The sequence below is a fragment of the Porites lutea genome, chromosome 11 (genome assembly GCF_958299795.1).
Source record: "Porites lutea chromosome 11, jaPorLute2.1, whole genome shotgun sequence".
In the NCBI taxonomy this organism is placed as follows: Eukaryota; Metazoa; Cnidaria; class Anthozoa; order Scleractinia; family Poritidae; genus Porites; species Porites lutea.
Window position 1 is genome coordinate 23,776,099 of NC_133211.1, and position 17,371 is coordinate 23,793,469.

Consider the following 17,371-nt stretch of genomic DNA (forward strand, 5'->3'; position numbering starts at 1 on the left):
TTAATAAAGAAAAAAAACCACTCTTCTTCACTTAAAAAAGGGCATTAAAGCAAGCGCGATAAATGATTGACATGATCTCTCTTGTTTACCCTAAACGTGATACTTTACCACATCTCTTTGCTACAACATCGGAGGGTCCTCGATCGGTTTTTCGGGATCCGGAATTTCCCTTATTTGAAGCTCGGGATTCGGGATTTAAAAGCAAAATCGGGACGAGACTCGGGATTGAAACTATGTTTGGGAGAGGGATGCCAAAAATAACCCTCGGGATTACGGGACTGCACAAAATTTTGGGTCGGGATTACGGGATTGAAGAACCCTATTGGGGACCCTCATATCAGCACAGTATACGCCTTAGCCGTTGTGACGTCCTAAAAAAACGTGTTGTTTTGCTGCTAATTTGAGCCCATTCTACAACCGTGGTTACCCTGTGTGGTCCCCGTTTATATGACGAAAACTGGTCTCGGGTGGAAGAGTCATTGCCCTACCCGATCCACTCTCGGACGGGAGAGCCAACGTTTCTTAAAATTCCTTACAAAACTTGGCGAGCCGTTTACATGAGAAAAGTTGTTTCAGCTAAAAGGATGATCCACCTAGCCAGGTCACGGCTCTTTCGTTGGTAGGGTCACCGTTTTAGCCAGACCAATTTTTTTCCATGCAAATTCTTTGGCTCGCCCAGCCTGGTCATCTTGGAAAGAGACAATCAGAGCATGTTCTGCCCCTTTTGTTGCCAGCATTTGGGTAGGGCAAACGGGTCAACTCGTTTTTCTCATAGTCAGTACTCATCTTTCCCGGGATAACTTCAGTCGACTTCCGATAACTTGAACTTTCTAGGCAAATCGGAGAAAGTTCGAGTCATCGGGAGTACTAGTTCCAGTATTGGGAGTTCCAAGCAAATAACCAGAAGTAAGGAAATGGGATGGGGAAGGAATGCAAGCGAGAGTATCACGTATACTTCACTTCCAGGGTAGCGAGAGATTTATTGATATTCAGTGATTGAAGAAATACAAAGAACACATTGGTTTTTTGAAATAAACTCAGTGTTTAGTATAGGACTGCAACACAATTTTTAGTTTCGACAAGTCATGCGCTTAAAACATGGTTCAAGTTATCGAGGGTAAAATTATCATAGAAATGGTCTGAAGGCTGAACAAAAATGACTTTGAGTTAACGCGAGGTTCGAGTATGAAGGGTTCGAGTTACCGAGGGTAAAATTACAGTAAATGTAAGGAGGAAATCTAATGGGAAACCGATTTTGGTTCGAGTTAGCGCGTGATTCGAGTTAGCGAGTGTTCGAGTTATCGAGAGTCAACTGTATTTCTCCATACAAGCCCAGCTTGAGAGCAACCTGCCGCTTCTTTTCCTGGTCGTTAATGGTAAACAAAACCGCAATAAACATTTGTCACCTTTATTTTCTCTTCCCAAGGATTCTTCGGCATTTACCGAACAGTCTACAGTATATTTCTTCACTTTTCCACCTGCGTAAAGCTTGAAGGAACACAGTTTGATGCAATATTTTTTTAAGCTCTGTCCGAACAATGAGTGGCTCTTTAACAATATTTCATATATTTAGTCATCGATAACTTCTAATTTTTACCACTGAAATTGTGTTTACAGTAGATGAGCCTACTTGATCACCGCAATTAAAGATCTTTGCCATGTTTGATTGCTGTGATCTGGTTGCCTCGACTACTATTTGCAATCTTCTTATAATTTAGACTAGCTGTTATCTTTGGAATTAATGTTTATAGTGTGTCTGCTTTACTGCTACCACAGCTTGTATGAAGAATTTTATGAGATTGAATCTATGAAATAAAAGTCCTGCGCATATTTTCGAATATTTTCTTATTCGCTACACATTCAACTGTAAACTCATCCTCGGAGACAAAGAGGCCGCGTGTTAGTAGGGTCTATAAAATGTTCGTGGTGAACGTTTTCTGTAAGATCGATCTTACAGAAAACTTTCACCACGATCATTTTATCGACCCGACTAACTACCCCTGGGTCTCCGAGGATGCCGTAAACTGCATGGGTTTCATAACATTAAAAGATAACAGAGTTAAAGATGATTTCTAGACATAAAATAAGTAATGATAATATACTTTTACAAACTTCGCAAAGAAAATCATGAGTTTTATACTTTAATTGGCGCCATCATTTGCAAAATAAGCCACATTGTCCGATGTAAAATTTCGCCCCAGTAACGAAGGGGCCCTCAGAAATTACAATTAGATTCTTGGTATCTATATCCTGTTTCTTGGTATATATTTCAATATACTAGAGATATAGGTATATAACATGATAGGTATTTTTACATACTAGATAGACTAGGCTTGAGTCCCCTAAAGATAATAACTAGAGCGAATACCGTATCCCATGATATTTTTTGTTCGGTTATAGGCTACAAAAGTTATTTACATAAGCGCGTTGTCCCTATCTCCTGCGATCATATATTTTGTACCTCAAGATCATTCGCTCTAAAATCGGTGACAAGAAACGGCGGAGATAGGGTGGGGGAGGGGCTAGCTGAACCATTGCTGAAATGTTTGGATGAGAGTGATTTTTAATCAAGGCAAAAACAATGAATTAACAATGACGCAATATTTTACTGCCAGTCTTGTAATTCTTAAACGGCTTTGAGTCATTCATTAACGAACTGGTTTAATCACGATAATTCTTCTAAATGTTTATGTGACTCTGAATTACGTTAAGAGAATGAAGGTACTCTGGTGAGTAAACCATACTCGCTGGCTTTTGAGGTTTTTTTTTTGTCACGAATAACACAACAGTCAAACCGGAAACTTCTGCCTGGCTTTTTCAAGTTTTTGTCGCTTCTTTCTTCGCCGTCTCTGGTCAAAGACTTTGTTATCAACTAATGTTGTAATTTTAGAGAGACCAAGGCACTGTTCAGGGGCACCCAACGACAATTTTTGGAAAATATCTGTTCGCAAGACGATTTGAGATCTAGAATTTTCGGAACATTTGTTGTAAAATTTTTTGCTTGCCTGCTCTCCTAGGATATTCGAACATCTAAAAAAATGGTATAATTGCCCATTTTCAACGGATTTTTACCCTAAAAAGGTCACCTAGAATTTTCGGGAGCCTTTTTTCGGGCTGAAATTTTCGAAAAGGTAAGTTTTGATCCCTATAATTTTCGGATCACTAGACTTTCAGCTAGAACAGATGAAATATTATTAGGGGATAAAAATATGCCTATATCTACCGTTTAAATACTAAAATACGTTCAACAATGCTATGTTTAAGTGGTTTTGAACTATATTCTCGTTGGGTGCCCCTGACTGTTAGTAAATTTCCTTCCGGTTACAAGCAATTTTTGTTTGCTTGATGACACTATCACTTTAAGAGAAGCCTCTTTGACCTCAGCTTGTTTGTATCTGGTTACAAACGGCTTATCTCCTTCAGTACTTTATCTTAGCAGCGCTTATGAATTCATAATGCTGAATCCTGATAGAGGTTTACACGATCCTGACATTAATTAACCTGTTATGCTCTGACGCCTGGGTGCGATCTTCGCACACGCAACCTTATGCATCCTTATACTTTGCATCAGGGGTTTCATGCTAGTCTGAGACTACTGCCTATTAAAGGAATGGACCATGTGGTGATATTTTCTTTACCTTAGGGGTGCACCATCAGAAGTTACAATCCCATGACCACAAGTATATATTTAGTGAAAAAGTCAACTCTATCTCGGACAAACGGCGTGAAAACCAGTAGAGTCTTTCATAGAGCCGGAAACGTTGTCCATGTATGTCAGAAGCAAAAAATCGGGGCTTGAGGGAGTGTTTACCCTAAAGAGATCTTCATTAAGAGTGAGTTCAGGACTGTAATCTTACTTTGTAGTCCACAATACTTTTGGTCAGCAGCAAAACTGAATTTATGTCCGCTGACCATACTGACTCTGGGGGTAATCTTATCGGTGTTTAAGTGGAAGAACTGTGTTTGCGCAAGAGTATCGTTCCCCCAGTTGTAGACGCCTGGTAAACTGATTTATCCTTGATGACGTCATCTTTAGGTGCACGACAACATATACATCTGAGAATGTTTTTGAATTCGTGGTTAAATCTTTGGTTGAGGAAAATATACAAACACGGATTAATTGCACTATTGGCATGGGACAAGAAGTAAAAACTGGTTTCCACGTGTCCAACAGCAAGAAGTGAGTGATATTCTTCAGTGAAAAAGTATGAGAGCAGATGCATTACGTGACTTGGTAGCCAGCACAGTGCAAAGGTCATCACGACGATAATGAGCATGCGCAATACCTTGCGCTTTGACGAACGGTTTTGTCGTTTTTGTGTGGCAGTTGACTCTCCGGGAATCTCACGTGACCAGAGGCGGCGACCAATGGGAATATACAGCCCTGCTATGACGGAAAGGGGGAATAAATAAAGGACCACAAACAGGGTCATAAAATAGGCCCTAGCTATTTGGAGCCTTGTGTTGCGATTTTGCGATAGGTAGCTCCACACCATTTTACAATGCCACTTACCATCCGCTTCTGGAACACTGTCAAAGAGCACAAGATAGAGTGAAAAATACAACGACGACGATATCCAGATCACGGTTGTCACAAGTTTGGTGTTGCGAATAACCGGGACATCCGCAAACGGATGAAGAATGGCGAAGAAGCGATCCAATGAGATAAAAATAAGAGTAATGACCGTAGCAGCGATGGATAATACCCCAGCGAAATTGACGAACTTGCACGTGACGGAACCAAAACCACCAGAGAACCAGGTCTGTCGCAGGTAAAGAAATTTTACCTGAAAACGAAAGAAAATGAACTAATCAAGTGAAACTCTATTAATTTCATAGTCATTATAGCCTGAGAAAACAGCCCACATTTGGCGACGCTACCACTGGTTTCCCCGCCAAATGACGTCTGAGAAACGAGCGCAGAAATTCCACACTGATGACACGTCACTACCCAGATCTGGGTAGTGCTTCTGATTGGCTGAATCAAATTTCCCACGCTGCACGACCAATCAGAAGCACTACCCAGATCTGGGTAGTGACGTGTCATCAGTATGGAATTTCTGCGCTCGTTTCTCAGACGTCATTTGGCGGGGAACCAGTGGTGGCGTCGCCAAATGTCGGCTGTTTTCTCAGGCTATAGTCATTATGGGCACGTTCCGCTCCTGCGCGATCTTTGATGTGTGTGAACGACTTGTTTTAGTTCTGTACCCTTGCCGTTCACGCTATACAGGATACGTATTCGTGTCTGCACGAAAAGTTATCCAGTACAGTGAACATAGCCTTATACAATGTGCGACGAATGCATGTTTTTCTCAAGTAGGTAAATAGTGCGCTTCACCATTTTTGAGAATAACTATCCATCAATTGATAAATATAGCAATTCTAATACATCTTGAATATAATGTAGTGCACTTAAGGATGATCTACGTGAAAAGCTGATTTCTAGAAAACCGCCGCCCAAGCCCGGCTTTTCTCAAACCGTTAATTTTAATTTTTGTGAAAGTTGGTAAAAATGCTATTAATTCCCTTTTGTTTGTCTTGATCAGTCCGAATTCTGCAAATAAGACATTTGTTTTACAGATTTGTTGTCAATACCTCGCAATTGACGAAGAAAACGCAATTAATTGGAAAACTTGTGACATTTAACTCTTGATTTTTAAAACCCAAAAACGCTTACCTCCGTTGGCATAATGAACAGTGAAACAAGAAGATCCCCAATAGCCATGTTTACAATCAGAAAATTGAAAGTGCTTTTCATTCTCCTTCGAGTAGCCACGATGTATATAACGCATGCGTTACCAAAGAAACCAAATACAAAGATCACAACGTAGGCCAAAGTCATCCACACAGTAACTCCCTTTTGAAGTGGGGAGTGGGTGGGGGTGGCTTGGGTTGCATTTATTAAACCTGAAAGAAAAACATATCCAAAGCTTGATTATTAAAACTACATTGTAGCTTGCACTGTAAGCGATTTTCAATAGCTTACGTACCAGGCGGTTTTTTTGCGAGAAGACTACGAGTAGTCCTTCACTTTCCCTCATGGATAGCAGCGCGAGCGAAACGCGAGCGCTAGTGAAAATCAATCTCGTTTGAATTTCGTTAATAAGTAAGAGATACAGCTACCCGAAAAGCTGACCCAAGGTAACACGTTCCCCCATCGTTTCTTCGTTGAACCTCAGCTCAGCTTGGCTTTCTTGTGGCTGTTTCCCTTAATTTACGAAACACGAACGAAAAACATACCAAGAAACCAACTGCTACGCACGCGCAGGCTAGATTTACAGCTTTACGAACCGGAACGTTGTGAAGAAGAGTCAAAAAGCAGTGTTCCGAGCAGACGCTAAGAAGATGATCACGAGCAACATTCATCATGCTGGAAAGGAAATGAGGAGGCGTGGAATGCCGAGAAATCGATCATTAGTTTTGCAGTTAGTACACTTTTTGTCAGTACATGGCAGATGCTTAAGGCTAATAAAATCATGCCATTATTTTGCCACTGCTAGATCTTGACTCGACCAAGAATGAAGAAAACTTAGGACATCTGGGAAACGTTTTAAGTAAGAAACACGTGAACTTCAGTCACGTCACTTTAGTTAGTAACTGTATGAAAAATAATTTTATGGTTTTGTAAATTAAACCATTCAATGTCTCGAGAAAAAACTTAAAACAAAATCAGTATTGATTACGTGAACGATGATCAAAGAGATCTACGTCACATAGTTCAATTAAACACCACGAAATTCGCATCGCTCCTAATCGGCTTTGGCAAGAATTATTTGCCAATCTTCTCCTCGCTCGACCTGCTTTTATTTGCCATTTTTAATAAAAGTAGGAGAACGTCTACATTACAAAATTTCAACAGAAACCTTTTTTTTCGGTAAGATGAGAATATCCTAGAATATTAACTTGATATTGAATACAGCAAGTATGAATTGAAACAAGTTAGATAACAGGAGCAGTTGGTCGCGTAAGAGACCTATTTACATCATAACGTATCTACAAATGATATTTCTTTGTGTTTTTTCCCTTGATGATAAAAAAGGGAAAAATCATGTGTATCAAAAGACATCTCTTTCTGTATCTTTTTTTATTTTATTTCCGATTTCCTTGAAAAAAAAATATGTTGGGAGATAAATTTCGGTAAGCTTCAATTATTCAAAACCTGACATCTTTTTATTAATGGATGTTCGTAAAAAAATGACAGCTTTTGTTCATTTAATTTTCATACGGTAATAAAATTAGTTATGTTTTCAGTAGCTACCAAACACTATTATGAAAAAAATCCACATTTGGAAATAGATAGGAGCTGTGCTTATATAAATTTTCCATTTCCATTGCATTTTATCTCTTAATTTCTATCAGGAAAAATGACACGAAGAGCAAACGGAGGGGAAACTCTGTCGTCGTATGTACAATTTGATCGCCACATGACAAAAAGTTTAATTTAAAATTTAAATACACTACTTACTTTTAAAGACAAAAAAGACATTTGCAAGAAAAAAAAGGACTTCTTACCAATTAAAATAAAATTTTACCAAAATTTCCCTGAAAGCAAACCATGCTCTAAATCTATTTTAAACAGCCTGCAACGAAACTCTCGTTATATCTGGTTCTTTTAAGGTATTGGGCCTGAGTGATTTAAAATTCAGTTACAATACCCAGAAAAGTCATACAGCCTTAAGTTAAGTTAGAGTTAAGAGTAGGCGATGGCTTGATCTAAATGGACGTTAAGAAATAAATTTAGGTCACACTTGTGACAAAACCCATACATAAAACTACTGTAACAATAAAAGTTATGATATGAAAATTAAAATGCTATGTGTGCGTGTGGTATAAGGTTATAGTTTTATTTCACAGATTTATCTTTTTTCCTCTTGGGGACAGATTGGCAATTTTATTCAAGCTTGATGCTTTTGTTGGGCAGATATGTTTCATGAAGGGTTCGTTCTTAAAACTATTTTTTGTTTTAATTCGAAAAGTTTGTGTGAATAACAGATCCGAAGAAAAGTAAATTATTCAGTTAGAACGTTACGCACCTTCCGCAGAGGTGTTATTTGTTGCCATGCTGATTAACTTTTCACCTTCCCGTACCGCTGATCTGGTATTCTGGAATGCTTGATCAAAACTCCTGAAGCTCTCTGCTTTTTCTGCAAAAAGTACAGCAAATGATAACTTCAGCTCGTATAGCAACTGTGACAAAACCGCTTCTGAAACTCATTTGCGAGCAGTATGCGTCATGGAATAATTGACGACAGCCCGTTTTTTAAGTCCACGCTCATCAATAATATTGGCAGCTGAGCTAACTTCAATCAGAGTTAGACGTCCACCTCTTCAGAAAAGCCTGTCAACCTCTCGAATCTCGACAATATATGAACGGCTTCACTACTTGATACGCTTTTCGACACAATGGACATACGCGATCAAAATCGTAGCAATCCCGCGCTCGAACTACTTCAGTGAGTGGCTAGAGGTTGGCTTAAAGGCACATCGTCATGTCGAAATTCTGTTGAGAGCATATAAACGATGGCTTACAAGCCAGCAGACAGATTTAATAAGGCTGGAAATCAGTGTTTACGAGAAGACAAGTGACTGACAAAGAACGTAATTGAGGACGAAAGTCCATCAAACAGACAATGAATTTTAATGAAGCGAACTCTTTTTCTGGAACAAAACGTTTTTTGAATAGCTTTAAAACATAATTTATTGCTGAGAAATGATAGATAAAATCAAAGTACGTCAGGGTGAACCGGCAAAACAAGTGCTAAGTTGTTGTATTTACTCGTTAGTAATTATACAAATGCAAGTTGAAACAAGTCATACTGACTAAAATGTCCTTTCAAGAGCCATGATAGTTTGGTTCTTTCTAGAACGGCATAAGGCGTCTTAGAGGGAAGATAACTTCTTAGAGATCAAAAGGATTGCATGTATCAAAGTCAGTGGATGAAGCGGGCAAAAGAAAAATTTAAAAGAGGTTGCAATTATAATACTTCTTCATGTGTAAAGAATACAAAGACTGTAGTGTTTTGAGGATGAAACGAGTAGCGTGCGCAAGATAGAAGATGGATTTCGAAAGGAAACATTACACAAGCCCAATCTGGCGTGACTGGTCTCATTGATCGCAATTTTTTGAACAGTGTTTCACATTTTCTGGTAATTTATTATCTCCTTAAATTTGTTTTCGGGTCTTAAAAAGCGTGCATTTTTGTCCCTCCAATCTGGTCGATCGGTTGGTTTTGTGGTGTGGACTGTTACACTATACAGAAACCAAATGCTCAGTTAAAAACCAGCATATGCATTTGCGAAAAGACCTCTCCGATACTGGTGCAGCGCCCTCCAAATGAAAGCTTAAAAATATACCTAGGAAAAATGAAGATGAAATGATAAATATATGAGCAATAAGCATGGAAATTCAGACTGAAATTTCAGCTTGAAAATATGTAAAAGAGGAATCTTGTTATTATATTTGACGTTCATAGCTTTGGAAGTGAAAGCCAATTGTTGTCTGTGCCTCCTGCCCCCATCAGCAGTTCCGGGTGAAGTTCCTATTTCACCTCTCGTTCACGTACCGGCAACTGAAGTATTAATTTCAAAGCTAGCAACGCCATTATTTGGACGTTATTTGGGTCGCTCAAACAGGGAACCGTAGACTGGTTTCACTGCCGATTGCATGTATCGCAAACCACTTGGATTCGGCGAATCGTTGGCTTACTGGCTATTCTTCTTGCAGGTTGATGGCTATGAACTGCTGTGTCCAATCTAGACTAATTGCAGTCCACCTTTTGTCTTAAAATCCGTCCAGTTCTTATCCCAGCCAGCGCGACTACAAAGTAAGGACGTCACTATCGAGGCTCGCGATCATGGGTTCAGTTACCCGTGGAGTAACTTTTGCAAAGAAACATGCCATAAGAGACTTCCAGGCCAGCTATCTACGTTCAATCCGAGTAAGGTTTCTAATACAGTGAAACTGGTGTCGCGGATCCCGCTTTAAGGAGGCCGGGAAAGGTCAAGTTCCCTGTGTCGGTTAGCATTTATGCGAAGACGCAAAGGTGTTTAGCGGTGATTAGGAGACGAGGAATACCTACGTCACTACAGAAATATCAGGACCAGTTTGAGACCCACATAATCCACACCTTACGTCACTACGATAACTTATGGAGACGGTTTTCCCAAGAGATCCTGATGGCCACTAAGATTAAACAGAGTGATTACCCTGAGAAAACAGCCATCTATCCTCGCTCCTCGCCGCTATGGACGTTTCGCAATTACCTGTAGTTTTTATGTTTTCCCAATGAAGATGTTGTTCAGTTCTTTAAGACAGATCGACTACGTGTGTAGTCCCTTTTTTTCTTCCGGGACAACACAGAGCGAAATACAAGGATTCCTTTCACGCTTCGTCCCTCCTTTTAAACACTCGAGTATTTTCTCGCTCTGCTAATTGACTATATATATAACTATACCTTTGTCATAAAATTGGTGTCAAAACGACCCAGCGGTTTGAGGAATCTCCGCGTCAAATTCATCTACGATGCGTGAAGTATCTACTGAACGAATAGTTTTTACGACGCATCGTAGCTGTGTGGGAGCAGGTGTTAATTTCTTTCATCTCCTTGTCTAAAATTTCCGCCCGCTAACGGCTGCTCGTAATCACCAGCCACTGCCTGACTCTCTGTGTCACTGAGTAGTGTTAATTGGATAAAACGTTTCTTGTACCAGAAATAAATTTTGCCGACCACAAGCTAATTAGGTACCTATTTTGCGTCTGTTTTTTTAGTATAAGGCCGTAGGCTATGTTTTGGTCGCAGTTTTGAGGCGTGTTTGTAGGGCAGGGATTCTTTATTCCCAGGAGATCTGGAGTCGTCTTGTTCGACAAAACCTCAGCACCGTACTGCAGTGTAAAAGTACCATCAAAGTCAAATTTCAATGTTTTTTTATCAAGCATAATCTGCAACCACTGACCCTTCCGCATTATTATTGTGTTTCTTTTAGAATATATTAAATCAACAAATAAATATTAAAATTAAACAAATGAACTTACATCTAAATTTCATCATAGCCACAAGTTTTTCTATTTTTTGCGACTATCACCAACTCCAGAACTCTGGTCTGTTTTATCGCTCAGGGAAGCAAAGTGATGGCCGCCCGCTTTAAACGTCTTCACAGCGTGCAGTCGGCGCCACCTACGTACACTAGCAGGGCGGATAAAGGTAGGGCGGTGAAACGAGCGCGTCCGAGCAAAAAGGTGTGATGCAGTGGACTGGCACTATGTTTAGAAATGTCGCTTGTTTTCGACTTCGGTCGGGGCTTGCGATGTGGTTTGAACATAAGACGCTGCCGCTGTCACTGAATTATGGCGCCTTGATAATTTGTTTTCTTTCACTTCTTCCTCGTTCCTTTGTGCTGGTACGCTGTCTCCGAGAGGCAAATGTTGCTATTTTTTGCGGGAGGTTTAGTTGGAGTAGACAAACATTTCTTTCAAAGGGTTTCTTTTATTACTTCCATGACTCTACCACTGAATTATATTTTCGTTCTGCTACTCGCCAATGTCGATGTTATTCCAAAACAAAAACAACTAAGTACTGTCTAAAGCACGAAGGAAAATCTCATCCATGTCATCCATGGCAAAACTAAAAGACAGCAGATCGTGTTTCATAACTAGATGACGTATATTTTATAAATGCGTGCAGCTCGTGCAAGGTGAAATTATGCTAATTTCAATCACCATCGTCCTTCTTTTTAATTTTGAAAAAACATCTCATACGTCTTTCTGTTTCTTCGAAACTTCAAAATTAGTTTCCCCTCAGTTTTTACTGTTTACCTTGTTCTGTTTTAGAGAGAAAAACGGAGAAAAAACCTTACAACTAACCTCAATAAATTCTGTTTACATGCGGTTGCCGGATTTGCAACGCATTGCGCGAATCGCCATGTCGCGTTGCAAACGAGAAGCAAAGTTTGAACAAGTACAACGCCACTATATCAATATATATCAATCTAATTTTTTGTTATGTTATATAAAATTTATCCCCCTTTAACATATGTAAAAATTGAGGTTAAGAAGTGTTAAGCTTTTGCAAACGAAACGGTGAAAGACGATTAGGTGATATTTAGTGGAAGGAGGAGGTATTCAACACTTTCAAATTAAACTCAAATTTTGGCATTATACGACCAACAAGTTTGACCCATAGACGTACAGACACAAACATATGAAACTGTTTATTGATATTGTTATGAAACGAATTTATCTATTTAACATTGTAGCCTGAAATTACAGAAAGAAAATAGGATTTCCGGTTTGCAAAAAGGAAAATTTCGCCGGCCTTCAAGCGCACCGGAAGCGCGGAAAGAGCGCTCGTGCCAGTCCTACTCCGCATCACACATTAAATGAAGAGCGGAGCGCTCGTTTCACCGCCCAACCTTTATCCGCCCTGTACACTAGCGTGTCTGATCGCGCTCCAAAACGGGCTCATAGAAATTTCGCTTTCAAAGCCTTTTTGAATCACATTATTTTTAACCATGAAATACAAAAATAAATTTAGAATTTTTCTTTGACACGAACTTAGAACTGATATGATAACCAAACCATAGAATATGAAGCATTTTATCTTTGCCAATGGTCGACGTGTGTTTGTAATCCGCCTCAAGATGATCCATTGTAAAGGGCCCGCGGGGGGTCAGAGACGAGGATGGAAGTTTTAGTGGAAATCGCTGGTAGCCTTCGAGATGTTATAAATACAAGGGTTTGAGTCAAGAAGCTTGAGAGGCTTGAGTGAGTTTTACATAGCGAATGTACTCAGAGGGTCTAGGGGATCGATGCGAAAAAACTTTGAAACATGGGAGTGTTCGGTGACTGCTGTAAATTTCATTAAATTCAGTAGATCGAGAAATGGAGGAGCGGCCACGAAAAATACTTACGTAAAAATAACATAAACTGGGCTAAGATAATGGCATAAATTCGCGTTACACCAAAATAAGTGTAGATCTGTATCTGTAATGACCGAATGATGAGTTGGAGACGGGACACGGTTATATCATAACCAAGACGTTCATGAGTTGTCAGTGCTTACTCAGTTGCTTTTAGCTCTTTTATTTTCGCATTTCGATTTTAATTTACCACAAAACTGGAACAGATTAGGTTTTAAAAACAAATCAGTGTTTTATCGCCATGTATTGAAGAAACGCATTCAAAAATGATTTGAAGCTACCAACGTATTCGTTCCATGTCGCATGTTCCGGTACATTCCATGAGGAATTTCGATCGAAGAAAACAAGCAAACATTGAAAATTATTTTCACGGATAAAATACTGCTAAACTGCGAAAAATAAACAATCAACAAACAGTTGTATTTACTTTCAGGTCACATACCTTATAAGCGATTGTCAGAAATAGTGAAAGATTTGGCCAAACCAGATGTCTTTCCAAATGCCAGGATTCTTCTTAGGTTTAAAAGAGAAGCACTAAAGACGCTGTCCTTCCGCCATAAACGCCTGTTACAAACGCAAGCAAAACTGTCCTCTTGACGAACGTGTTGAGCCCAAAGCGTTTCTTGAAAGTGTCTGGAAGTAAAGCGGACCTGTCATTGGTTGACAAACACGTCATCTTTGCGTCACAAATATAGCAACACATTGTTAATCAGAAAATTGTTTTCCTCATTCGGCCACCTCAAAGCCTGCCGGAAGCTACGAAACTCTTGCCGAGATCATGTCATGATCTTAAAAGTACTTCAACCACGTCAGGATTTTAGCCGCATTTGAAAGTGACAGGATTCGAGGTAGAAGAGGAAGCGCATCGAGGAAAATCATGTGAACAGATTGGTATCTGCTCTCAAGGGGAAGGTGTAGGAAGACCGAAACAAACTTGTTACCGATGATCAAATTGGATGAGATGGTTTTAGATGGAAAAAATGCCAGAACGCATAAAAGTGAACGATTAAGTGGCCAACGTATCGTAGCTTTTATACTCTTAGCTCTCTTATGGGCGGAGTAGATTAGTCGGTGTGTAAATAAGTAAGTGCAATCAGATGATGTGCAGACTATGCGGCCTCTTTAGAGAGATCGCTGGTTTAAATCAGATAAGATCTCTGATTTGATTGCCAGGATCTATATAAAAATTCTTAAAACTTCCTTTGTAAAAGATGAATCAGCGAGGATAGGGATAATGCTGGACTTGTTGTGTTTGACCTCAGACAGATGCCTACACCTATGCAGAGGCAAGGAAAAGCTAAGCCCCCCCTCCTCTTGGTACGACCAATGTCTCTTTTTAAAAGTTCGTGGATCAATCTGATCAATTTGTACGAACTCCTTCGTGGACAAAAGAGATTGCCCAACATAATAGCACAGCAAGGGTATAAGCATTTTTCCATATTTCTTCCACAATTGTTCTTCAGGCAATATATGACTATAGATAGCATCTCTGTAAATAGTATTGCTCTTGTGACTACCAAACACAAGTGAAACGGCTCGACTTATAATGAACTGATTGGTTGAATGATTAGATCTCTCGTACTGCGATTCTAAAGCTTACAGCGTTTTTGCCCAGGGTCCGAGTCTTGTTGGTTTTGTTTTTACTTCAAGCTAGGCGAAAATTGTTTCATTTAATTTTTCTTGTGATCACAGCTACTTTAAGTTGTTATATTTAAGTTACTTGAAATCTGGGCGCAAGGTACATGTAATTTACTACCGACAAGGGAATAAGATTGAACATCAAAGAAAAAGGTTAGGAAGGTCATAATATTAGATAAGGACAGAATCAAGGAAAATCCCTTGAGCACGATAGAGAGACGAGATTTCACTAAGATGTCACCCAAAAGTTCCATTTATCTTCAATGAACAGTTCAGTACAATAAAAAAATATATAGTCTGGGTATTGAAAACGAAAGTAAGAGTTTCAACTTATTTGGCAACTTGTACAACAGCAGTTGTTTGCCCCCTCAGCAGCGCAGCTACAAGCCATCAAGCCCCAGCTTGACCGAGTAGGTTAAAGCAATTCTGCAGATCCCCATGCATGGGCCAAAACTGGAACGCATAAACGCTTTGTAAGGCTGTTTTGATCGGAAAAATGCGCGAACTATCGAAAGAAACGAACATACACATCTACGACAGGTTAAAGAAAAACTATTATGAACTAATTAAAAGTTTTCTTTCAAAGTTATCTTGACGATATCGTTAATTACACTTGACGGAACTGGTTGTTGATTTTGATAAACATCTGCTTTTTTAAGATAACTTGAGAGCAATAAAAAGGAAATCGTTGGTCATTCTCCGACCTCTGTTAAGCCGCCTTGTAACCCTCAGTTCCCTCAGGGAAATAAAAAATGGCGGCGGGTAGCTGAATACCCGTCATCTGACCGCTATAAAACACATAACTATGCAATTTTTTTAATATCTGGAACGAGCAGGCGACATATTGGCTTTTCTCTTGCTCGTGTGTTGTGTATGGTAGCGGCGTTCGCTACTAAAATAGCCGACAATTGAAGATGCTATGTCAAAAGAAAATGAGCTCATTCTGGTATCGTCAAGAGAGGATAGAAGGGTCTTGGTATTGTCACTGATTATGGGTCATCTCAGTTTGTGTCTACTATCCACAGCTTTGTCAAACAAATGATAATAAAAAAACAGGTCAAGTGAGTAATTCACAGAATTAGTATCAAATATCTAAGCTCGGACCAGAAGGCAGGTAGATAGTAAAGGGACAATCCGGTCCTTCAGGAGGTCACTTGGGAGACATTAAATCATGGCGCTAACAAAGCTCCTAATGCCCGTTTGGATATTCATGCTCCAGGTTTTTGGGAGAGACAGAGATCTGCATTCTTCGACGTTCGGGTGTGTCACCCTAATGCAGACTCTTACAGAGACTTGACTCCTAAACAGATCTACAAGAAGCATGAGAACGAGAAGAAGAGGCAGTATGCGGAAAGAGTCATGGAGATCGAACAGGGAACGTTCACTCCCCTAGTTTTCACGACCACAGGTGGAATGGCAGATGAGTGTGTTGAGTACCACAGCAGACTTGCGGAGCTGATCGCAAATAAGAAGGGAGAAAGTTACTCAAGCGCAATTTATCTTTCGCCATCCTACTCTCTACGACACTATGCTTGAGAGGCTCAAGATCCAGAAGAAGACAGCTAGACTTTGTTGACTCAAACCTAAAGATCGATGATGTTAGAGCCTGCCCGAATTAATCTTTTTAAGGATTTTTAAAGAATTAGGAATTTAGGAATACGAGATTTTACTTTTTTAAACTTGTTTTCTTTTTAATATCAGAGACGGATAATTCTCTATTGAAATGACCATATTTAAAACTCTGGACTGCCTGCAAGAGTCTTTGACTGCATCTGAGCCGCAAGCCAGAAGATTTGCGAGATTTTTATTGTCACAGTGATTGCTATTTTTATGATTCATATAATTCTTAAATCGGCTCCTGATAGTGCTTAATTCTTACTTCAAATATTTCTGTAAATTATGTACATATTTTTTTAAAGTTCAATAAAATTGTTATTATTATTAAAAAATAATCCAGTAATCGTCTAATTTAATAATAAGATTTAACTGAACTGTCCTTTTACATTTGAGCCTTCCTCATGATATTTCGTTCCATTAGTGCGAAGACTTACATGGTTTAAAAACGACAGATCTATTATATAGTTCATAAAAAAAAATGAAGTAGACTAATTCGGTACCCTCGCGTCAAGAGTCCCTCGTCCTAGGCGTGTGTAACTTCTGTTGTCCCAGTATGCACAGAGAAAGTGTGTTGGATGGGCACCAAATGGCCACGCCCAGTTTCCAATAAGTACTAAAGACAAACTGGTGAAAATTTGTCACTAATAACTTTTTTGAAAATTAAAGATAGAAACTTTGATTAGCGTCACCCTTGGCCCTTCGGCCAATTTTAAACTCAAAGAAACAAAGATAATTAATTGAGAAGAATACTTATCTAGCGTTGAATTAACCTGCAGTAAGACCCAATCATAGCATCTTTCTTGCGTCTTTCACCAGCACCTGAATATACTTAAATTTGAGTTTTATGATTGCATTTTCTAGAGTATAGGAAAAAGAGCGGAATTCAGGAAAATAGAATTCGATCTCAGTTTCAACCCACCCGGAAAAATGAGTACACAAAAATTCTAGTTATTGTTGCACACCGAGAAGTTCTCAGCGACTCACCAGCTTGGATAGATAACCAAGGACTATCTTTTCACGTTCAGAATAGAGAGAATTGAAGTCTTGTGGCGTAAGTTGATGAGAGTCTCCCGCATGCAATGTGATTTAGAGATAACTGCTACAAAGGTTAAATGGGTCACGATTGCGAAAGACTACACAAAAGCGTCAAAGAGTCTCTCTTGGAAACCTTAAACAATGCTAACAACCGTGAAAAGTATAC

The 17,371-nt window shown here is 39.4% G+C and overlaps 1 protein-coding gene across 3 annotated transcripts; it reads right to left on the minus strand.

Annotated features, from left to right (window-relative positions):
• Positions 1-2,906: 2,906 nt before the first annotated feature.
• On the minus strand, positions 2,907-13,690 carry LOC140952753 (substance-P receptor-like). Of its 3 annotated transcripts, none has more exons than XM_073402193.1 (4): positions 13,358-13,690; positions 8,034-8,144; positions 5,678-5,907; positions 2,908-4,787 (listed from the first exon to the last, which is right to left on the minus strand). In XM_073402193.1, the coding sequence occupies exons 2-4, from the start codon at positions 8,059-8,061 to the stop codon at positions 3,945-3,947; spliced, it is 1,101 nt and encodes a 366-aa protein (XP_073258294.1). In that variant the 5' UTR covers positions 8,062-8,144; positions 13,358-13,690; the 3' UTR covers positions 2,908-3,944. The 3 variants fall into 3 exon arrangements, with proteins under 3 accessions (XP_073258296.1, XP_073258294.1, XP_073258295.1); XM_073402194.1 differs by lacking the exon at positions 13,358-13,690 and adding an exon at positions 10,455-10,902; XM_073402195.1 differs by lacking the exon at positions 8,034-8,144 and having other exon boundaries at positions 2,907-4,787.
• Positions 13,691-17,371: the final 3,681 nt, after the last annotated feature.

Excerpts from the sequence above, each read along its gene's own strand:
- LOC140952753 (XM_073402193.1), bottom strand. The coding sequence starts at position 8,061 with ATGGCAACAAATAACACCTCTGCGGAAG. Across the intron at positions 5,908-8,033 it reads AAATAACACCTCTGCGGAAG|GTTTAATAAATGCAACCCAA; the intron begins GTGCGTAACGTT and ends TTTTTCTTTCAG. Across the intron at positions 4,788-5,677 it reads TGTTCATTATGCCAACGGAG|GTAAAATTTCTTTACCTGCG; the intron begins GTAAGCGTTTTT and ends TTTCGTTTTCAG.